Source organism: Ascidiella aspersa, chromosome 2 (genome assembly GCF_963924565.1).
Source record: "Ascidiella aspersa chromosome 2, kaAscAspe10.2, whole genome shotgun sequence".
Classification (NCBI taxonomy): domain Eukaryota; kingdom Metazoa; phylum Chordata; class Ascidiacea; order Phlebobranchia; family Ascidiidae; genus Ascidiella; species Ascidiella aspersa.
In genome coordinates, this window is record NC_139448.1 from 10832262 (window position 1) to 10841444 (window position 9183).

General features: G+C 29.5%; 1 protein-coding gene across 1 annotated transcript; it reads left to right on the forward strand.

Annotated features, from left to right (window-relative positions):
- Positions 1–1143: 1143 nt before the first annotated feature.
- LOC146163612 (cadherin-99C-like) lies at positions 1144–7912 on the forward strand. The gene is made up of 13 exons (XM_083382399.1): positions 1144–1197; positions 1526–1670; positions 2377–2627; positions 2747–2839; positions 3047–3216; positions 3526–3709; positions 3892–3973; positions 4129–4277; positions 4524–4551; positions 5131–5264; positions 5608–5677; positions 6442–6550; positions 6649–7912. Exons 3-13 carry the CDS (start codon positions 2403–2405, stop codon positions 6704–6706), a joined length of 1302 nt encoding a protein of 433 aa, XP_083238525.1. The 5' UTR covers positions 1144–1197; positions 1526–1670; positions 2377–2402; the 3' UTR covers positions 6707–7912.
- The last annotated feature ends 1271 nt before the right edge of the window (positions 7913–9183 follow it).

A 9183-nucleotide genomic window follows, 5' to 3' on the forward strand; every position in this document is an offset into this window, starting at 1 on the left:
TCGCCCTAGAAATCACCCGTATCCAACTCACCAGACAAGATATTACACTTTTACGAAAAACAAATTATGTCAATTATTCATAAAGTGTGATACACTATTATTTAAATTAGTATTTATCAATTTCTTAATTTTTTATTCCTAGAAGCACTTAAATTAATGATTTCCCACAACGATTTGAACAATTGTATTTTGTCACTTGGTACAAATAAAGATCGAACCAAATACAAAACTTAGTACCAGAAAATTGATTTGTTTTGGATTAGTTGTTAACCAGCGTTCAACAAAATTGTTTCGGGAGTTAAGCATGAACACCTTCTTAACCATTAACGTGCCATGAAATTACAATTAAATGTAGTAGATTTTTTGCGACTAAGCAAAAATTTGCTATATAAGGAGGGACTTGGAATAGGGTAAAAAGCAGCGTTGTAGATGATATAAAATATATTTTAATCCTATTAGCATCATCAGTATCTTAATTTAAATAATTGTTTAAAGCAAAAAAAAATATTGTTTCCAATCTGTCTGTCTTAAATTTGTGTCATAATATATTTTAGCTTATATTTAAAAAAATGTCTGATATGACTAAAGATATTTAAACAAAACATTTATTAAAATCACTCTGTTTTAAGTTTAAAGAGCTGTTCTTTTTTTATTTGTATATTTCAATACAAGTTTTTACTTTCTTTCATGTATACTTCCTTTGCTGCAAAATGCTTAAATCAATGCAATATGAATACTATTCTATTTTTACAAAAATTCTTGAAAAAAACTCCTATTTGCATATAAATATATATAGATATATATATTATACTTTTGAAATAAAGCAAATGTTCTATTGAAAGCTGGTTACATAATAATTACTAAATATAGTGGCAAAATTAGGGTGTTTAAAAAGGTCTAATTTCATTTCGTTAGTTGTGTGTTACCTTTTTCTAAATTAGCATAATGATAAAACCACATCGATAAAAACATATAAAAAATTATGCTGTGTACTTGATAATTTTTTAAGCTTTTAAATTTTTCCTGGTAAATTTTAATGATTCGTTATTGTAACAAAAATAGCTCAATTTGTTAATATTGGGCCAATATATATTACTAAGAACTTTAAAATTAATTGACTAAAAACATGTTTGTAAACCTTCTTGGTCAACTGGTTTCAACCTGTTTTCTTGTATCTTGTGCTGTCCTACATTTAAGGTTAGAACGTTGATCATTTATTGTGATAAGGTTAAATGCCCTTTAAATAGCATGTATTTTATGATTAACTTCCATACAATGTAAGCTGCAAAAACATCTGTTAAACTAAACTAAAGGTTTAGAAAAGGTAGTAAACCTAGATATTTATAAATCTATATTCCATTCTCCTTGTTCATTCTAAATACTATTACCTTAAATATTGGCTGGTAATTGTCAATTGATTTCTCTTTAGTGCAACATCAAACCTTTTGATATTGCTTTTATTTGATTATATGAAACATTACACTTTACATTATTATGTCAGGTTGACCTATGCTTATATTATCAGGTCATGTCAACAAGTTATCTGATTACTGTGATGAAATTTAAGAAGACCACCGTTGTTTGCCTTGTGAAGATATTTTTGTTTGTCCTTTCAATGCGCGGGTCAGTGAGCTCAATGTAAAGCATCTGTACTTCTCAGCCTCACATAGGTGAAATTCCCCTGCTATTGTACTACTTTCACTTAGAAAGCAAATATCTTATTTCTCAGTCTGCTTTGTAGGTCTCCTCAATAGTATTCATTTCCATTTAGTGGCTAATCGCAGTATTGCTTTTTGTATTTTTAACATGTTTAGAATTTTGACTATTAACTGTAATTAGTTCTTATAGGTTGGTCAAAATAAATGTCAGGTTAACAAGTAAAACTCATAGTTAAAAACATGAGTAAAAACAGGATCAGACGTTTTGTTTAAAGGAAAATATATTTCGCCAAAGTGGCATCATCAGTTCCTGTGTCAGGTTAAAGTATGGTTAGTTTTGAAAGACATTGATGATTTTGGTAACATAGCCATTAATGAAATTTTTTACACAATTAGTTGTAAAAAAATGTTATATTTGTGAAGATAAAAATGTAATTTTTTTTTACTTTTGGAATATTTTACATGCCCAAGTTCAACAATATGCTCTTTATTATTCTGGCGTTCATTTTGCTTGTTTCTTCAGGTAAGGTTATATAGATATTGCTCAACATATGTTGACCAGTTTTAAGCTCATCATGCAAACTGATTTTGAAATAGCTAAGTTCTACATTGACTTCGTAAGCTAATAAACAAATTCACAATTCTAAGTTTTAAACTATTTATATGCATCATGTTATGCCACCTTTTGGGTATTAATTTCTAAAGCTTTTAATTACAGGGTATGGCTGTCCATCTGAATCACATATGGAGCAAATAATTTATGAGTATGCCCCAATTGGGTCTACAGTTTTTGCTTTTACGTCAAATACCTCAAGTGAATACAAACTTGGTGGGGATCTGCCTAATTTTTTTGGAATCCTTAACAACAATGCAACAAATATGTCATATGTAGTTGTCCGAACCAACATTACCAGAGATAATTCTACAATCAATGGACCAATATATTGCCTTTTAAGCAATACAACGAAGGTACTTTTTGTGTAGTTTGTTCAAAAGTGTAGACATTTTTTCAAAATAAAAGTTGCCCCTAGTTTATTGTTTTTTGTAGTTTTGTATCAGACTTAAAATAACATATTTTCTTGCTGCAGAACATAAGTTTAAATGCAACAGTTTATGTAAACAGCATAAACTTGAGTCCACCTGTATTCGATGATCTGCCAAGTGTAGTAAATGTAAATGAGGTTAGTTCTTATCAGTTTATTTGTTTTCATTTTATGAGTTTAAATCCTTTAAAACAATTTTGTGCTAGCAACCATTTGCATGCAGGTTTTGAATTTAAAGTTGTTGATTTTTATTTGTTTTTTTCGGTAATGTCTTTACATTATTGCCAGACATCCATACAAGTCTTATTGCGTCCCATTTAACAAACAATGTAATTTTTATTACAGACAGACAAAGTAGGCACAGTGATTTTGTCTGTGTCTGCCAGTGATGCAGATGGCTTCCCCGTTGTGTACAGCTGTCAAGATACAAGTAATGCCTTCAAACTTGAGGGCAACAAGGTGTATATAGAAATCGCCCTTGACTACAGAAGGCAAAAGAGTCACTTGATCATAATGTGAGTTATCACTGACATGTTGTATAAAATGTATATTTATCTATTAGAATTAGTGTTGGAATATTTGGTCGCAAAAATATAAAAGTAATACAAATATTGCAACAAAATAAATTCCAATTCCAAAAGAAAAAATATATTCAGAGATTAAATACTTCTTGAACGAAAATCTAGACTAATGGAAGCAGAAAGTTGCATTTTTGTATTAATTGACTTAAAAATAAAATAATTGCGTAACTGTTTTGCTTTTTTGCTGCCAATCAGGTAATATCTCGTTTTTTTTGACACTAACTGTAGTGTTTTATTTTGTAGAACTGCCACAAGCAATGGTTTCAATAACACTGGTGGCACTTGGATTCAAACACAGGTTAATCAGGTCACAGTCGAAGTTCTCAACAATGACTTAAACCCACCTAGCTTTTTCTTCGCAAATTGCTCTCTGTCAAACAGCTATTGCGGAGTGTATCAGATACAACTGTATACTACCAAACTACAGGTGTCGTGTTAATTGTTTTTTGTTTTGTTTCTATGTTAAAGATATTTATAAAAATTGAAAAAATAAAATTATAAAAATTATATATACATATAAGTTAAAACGACAACTGTTGAATGGTTTAATCAAATTTGATAACAGTATCATTTTTGTCTTTTGTATCAACATGCTCTTTATTTTTTTAGAACCTCACTGTTTTGCCAAATGATATAAAAGCTACTGACCTGGATCCAAACAATGCCAGTATGACCTACCAGTTTGTCTGGGGTAAATTGATATAATCCTTTTTAAGTGTATTGTCTGTTTGCTCAGTTTTTTAAAAAGAAAAAGTATTATTGCCTAAAAAAAAAAAATTTTATTGCCTAAAAATTTGTAGTTCAAGTATTTTGTGGAATAAACTTTCCTTACAATCTACTGTTTAGGTGACACAGAGGATTATGCTTCTTACTTTTTTATCAATCATGAAACTGGGTTAGTATATATGAACCAATCTATTGGCTCGGATCAAAGTTTTTTGATTGTTGTTGAGGCTATGGAAAGTTCAGGAAAAACATCCACAGCAAATCTTTATGTAAAAGCTGTTATTATATATTTGTGATGGAAATCTTTTATCATTTCTTTCTTGCTATTTGTTATCACTTAATCTGTTTAATTCTAATTGTTGAGTAAATATATGATCGGTAATTTCTCACAAAACTCATATTTGGAAAATAGTGTTAAGTAATATATTAGGACTATTTGAAACGCTACTGTATAATTTTGTCTAAAATACCGTTGTTTTTGTACAAATTGTGAAATATTTTATTCACTTTTTTAGATTGAAGTACAGGCAACTGAAGAGAAGCGTAAGTGTAAAGAGTCGTAAAAAATGCTTACATTTTGTAAGGGTGGCGTCTTTACAATTTAGTGATATATTGTGGGGATGTCTGATTATATTTTGGATTGGAGCAAATATCAGATGCCAAGTGGTAGTATTGATACGCATCTGATCTTAGGCAGGTATAGGCTGACCATCCAAACCCAATTAGATATAACAATTTTGCGCTATGATTTGCCATCCAAGGCAGCAATGCTACGTTATCGATAATTTAGCAAAAAATATTTGATGAAACGCTGAAGATTGTATCTAATCTAATACCTTTAAAATATGTTAAATCAATATTTTAAGTAGCGTTGGTAGATTTGTGTAAATTTTCATAAAAAATAAAAGTTTGTAAAATTCTAACCTAATTTGCCTTAAATATTTGGTTGAATATGAAAGATTGTGTAAACAGCTTCTCATCTTAATCTCTTCCATAATACAAGTTAATTTTTTTGTATTATGAAAGTACATTGGTTTTGGTCATATAGGACTAATATTTTATTCCGCTTTGTAGATTAATAAACTGATAAAATGAAACCTTAATACAGTTCCTCTTTTTCAGTTTATCCTGAAGTTGTTGTACATGGACTTATTGGTGGATTTGTTTCTTGCTTTGTTATTCTCGGGGCCATCTCTATATGTGCGATAGTCAAACTAAGAAATTCTAATGTTACAGCAAAAAGTGAACCAGACTTGGTGAGTGGATTTTTAGAGTTTTGATTTCCATGTGAGAAGGTTTGCAATAGCATTTTGGAACAATGAAAAAAAAATCAATTGTGTAATATAACTGTTATTTTAGATAACTGTTATTTCAATACCTTAAAAATGATTTTATGCAACTGTTAATGTTTTACCCAAAGTCTTTTAACAGCTCGCTTTGCATTAACTACAATTAAACAAACTTATTACACCAGTTTGGTCCCGTGGTCATAATTTGCATACTTATCTCTTAATATGCTTTGTATATATCATAATTTTGTGTGTTTGTATATTCACAATTACCTTTTGCTTATTTGGATGTATTTTTTATTTTTTAAAGAAACCAGGTTCCCGCTACGTTACCGAAACTGAAATGCGCAACATTCAAATTGCTGGCAACACACCGCCAGGTAGTATGATATATATTTATATATATATGTTTGTTTATTTAGAAATTAATTTATGTTGTGCTGATAGTAATCAATTAAAAACAAAATAATTCTGGTAATGTTATTGTACATTTGTAAGGCGACCCGTGATACGGCCAATTTTACGCTCCCTACGATATATCTGTTTCTGTTAATTTGGACAGATTTTATTTCTGCTATTTTACTATGAAAATATTATATAGCGTTTCCTTGAAATGAACAAATTTCCTAATTTTTAACTTCTGAAGCTGCCATTGGCTTTCTTTTTCATGGCTGACTTAAAAAAAAGATTGTTTAGTTTACTATGTTAAGAATCTTGCCAAGTTAAATTGAAAAATGATAGTTTTTTCAATTTAATGGAAAGATAAACTAACTGTAATTTGCATTTTTGTTTCTTTAATTAAAAAAGGTTTTTGTTATCTGGTATCGGTGTTGGCAAATACCAAAATAGGTGGTTTTTGGTATTGTTTCCAAATGGTGATATTGTTTGATTTTATAAGTATTACTACAGTAAAGCGTTACATTCATTGTAACAATTAGCAGATGATTATAATAGTACATAAAATTCTTTCATTAAGAATCATTGTGCTATTGTGCCAATTATCCCTGAATGACACAATTTTATCCATCTTTAACAATAAAGGTAAAAAATAAAATTGGAAATTAGTTTTTATTTAACATGGCTATTCAACTATTTTTTTTCTTGTATTTTTGTTTTATCTCTTCTCAAGTGACTTTTTGTGCAGACCAAAGCTTTAACAGCATATATGATGATGTTCAAGGTGAAGTGGAAGAAATTTATGAAGACTTTGACAATGGAAATGATAATGTTATTTACCAAACCGATATTGCCCAGTATGTGTAAATTATTTTTTTTTTTCAAAATATGTAACTGTGAGAGTACCTTAAAATTAATTTTTTTTTAGTATCACCCAACATTATATGTTTTTCAGGCAACAATCTCAAGCTTATGAAGAACCCATACGGAACAATTCTCACAATTTTCACTAAATTGAGTCCTATACCCCAATTGTGTAGCGATATTTGCAAAGTATTGAAAACTGTGATTTTTGTATTTTTAGATAACTTAATTTATTCATTTTGTTGTTAGCAGACATTTAGCTCTTTAAAATTATAGTTTATTGTTAGCAATAGAAGTAAAAATACCCCTTGTACGTTTTGAAATATCTATAGGGAAGATTCTTGTGGTTTCAATTATCTGGAACTTAACATCCCTATCTATAGCAATATTAATGTTGTGTCACAAGAGTAAGTTTGTTTTCTTCGTTCTTCCTGTTGTGTTTACTGTAGATCAGTGGTCCCCGAATTTTTTTAGCTCGCGGCAGACTACAAAATCTTAAATAGTTCGCGGCACACTTTTAACAGAACTTTTATCAAACAATATAGTAATCTTACAATCTCCATTAACACACTAAAAACTAAATGTACAGTATATCTCAATATTACTAACTTGTAAAGGATAGTGTGTCTTTAGGTCTAAAATGCTTACGTGTATGTCTTTTGTAATACAAATAACTTAATTTTCCAAAATTACAAAAAAAATTCGAGGCACCCTTGTAGTTTAAACAATCCAACTAGTGACACAATTTTTGTTCAGTTTATTTTGTCAATTAGTCTATATTTTATTGTGCCTTTCTGCGTCTTTAATGCTCTTGTGTAAAAATAATGCCTACACTGTATATATTTGTTTTGTTATTGTGTATGCAATTTATTGTTCTGCTTGATGTATGTGGGAAAACATCTTAAATGGTGGACGAAGAAATATCATTATGTAGAAAAATAAATGTTATATACTTGTTTCAGGTAACTTTTGTTTGCTCATTTATGTCTGATTTATAGCCTAAAATACCCATTTGGTTTTACCCGGTCTTTACTGAGAGAGAAGTTTTCAAAACTAGTTTAAAAAAATATTGTGCCTTTACTATTTGTAAAGTTTTCGGTATTATCAGGTATGCACTATGAATGTAACAAAAACAAAAGGAGTTTTTTATTTGTGTTCCAAACATTTGTCAACTCTTTTGGGTGATATTTGAAGATTTATGACCCAAACAGAATGATTTTCCTTGTTTTTGATCATGAAGCTGTAGCTACTAGTTTTAAGCTCCATTCGATATTTTTGCTATTACACAACAACAAACCTGAGAATTGATAAAATGGCACTAATTCACTGAACCAACATACACCCATTTGTAGTTATAATTGAATTGGCCTAATTATACAACAATAATCTTGTTTGTTATGTTTTTCATGCTGACTTCTTATAGGAATTTATGATGTTTCTTATGCCCTATTAAAAAAGAATTTTTTGAGGTTTAACAAATCTTGTGTGGTAAACACAGTTTTATTGTAAACAACGATAGAATAAAGCTTTATTAAGTCTTTTTTGTTGTTTCAAGATAAATAAATGGTAGCTGGTTAGAAAGTCTGGTTTCTTTTCAAGTACCTTTATATGAGTCCAAGTTACATGATATTCTGATTTAGTTTTTACCACTTGAGTTTCCTGATATATTTTTTTCAAACTTTGGAATAAAGTCTTCTCGTGCAATAGTTTGTAAGTGAATGTAAAATTTAAACTAAATATGAATTACATTTAAATTTAGTTTGTTTGTAAAAACCTACAATTTTGTTTATTACAATTGCTTAAAAAATTATACTTATGACACCAACAAATAACATAACAAAAAACAAACCATTCATTATCTTATTTTTAATAACCAAAATGCTATTCATTTAAAAAAAAAGGCAAGAATATTGATGAAAATGCACTTTATGAGATGCAGTTTACATATACTGGTGTATTCTACCATTAGGTGGAAATAGAGCACTGTGTGCCACCTGAGTGATCACTGTGGACAAAACCTATATATTGCCTGTTTTAAGTTTTTGTGAACAGGACGTGATTTCAGGATTACTGCACAGTATATATTTTATGTTTTGTACATGACATTTTAAAGAAAATAGATGAGATATTCACTTTTTTTATTATTTTTTGTGGTATTGCTTGATTTTGCGAAAGGTGAGTAAAAATATTCCCAAATATTCTATAATATTGCATAATCTCATGTGTGTCGTTTTTCTTTAGGAGCACCCTGTACATTAACTCAAGGCGCACGACAAGTATATGAGTATGCTCCGGCAGGGACCGTAGTTGATTATGGAACATACGAAGCAGGCCATCCACCTAGGATAATTACCCTCGATCCAGATTTACAAATATATTTTGAGATGGACAACGAAACTATGAGAGTTAAAGATACAAATATAACAAGAGATGTTGGTACTGAAATAAGTGGGGATATGTTTTGCAACACTGGTACCGGTCCAGAAATTGTATGTAATTTATATTTTGATTGTAAAATTAGGGTTTAATATAAATATGTGTTTTATTTGCAGACAGATAATATTAAGGTTACTGTGACCAAAATCAATAAAAGTCCTCCAAGTTTCATTCCAGATGCTGGCTATAT

Excerpts from the sequence above, each read along its gene's own strand:
- LOC146163612 (XM_083382399.1), top strand. The coding sequence starts at position 2,403 with ATGGAGCAAATAATTTATGAGTATGCCCCAATTGGGTCTACAGTTTTT. Across the intron at positions 3,710-3,891 it reads TGTATACTACCAAACTACAG|AACCTCACTGTTTTGCCAAA; the intron begins GTGTCGTGTTAA and ends TTATTTTTTTAG. Across the intron at positions 6,551-6,648 it reads TACCAAACCGATATTGCCCA|GCAACAATCTCAAGCTTATG; the intron begins GTATGTGTAAAT and ends TATGTTTTTCAG.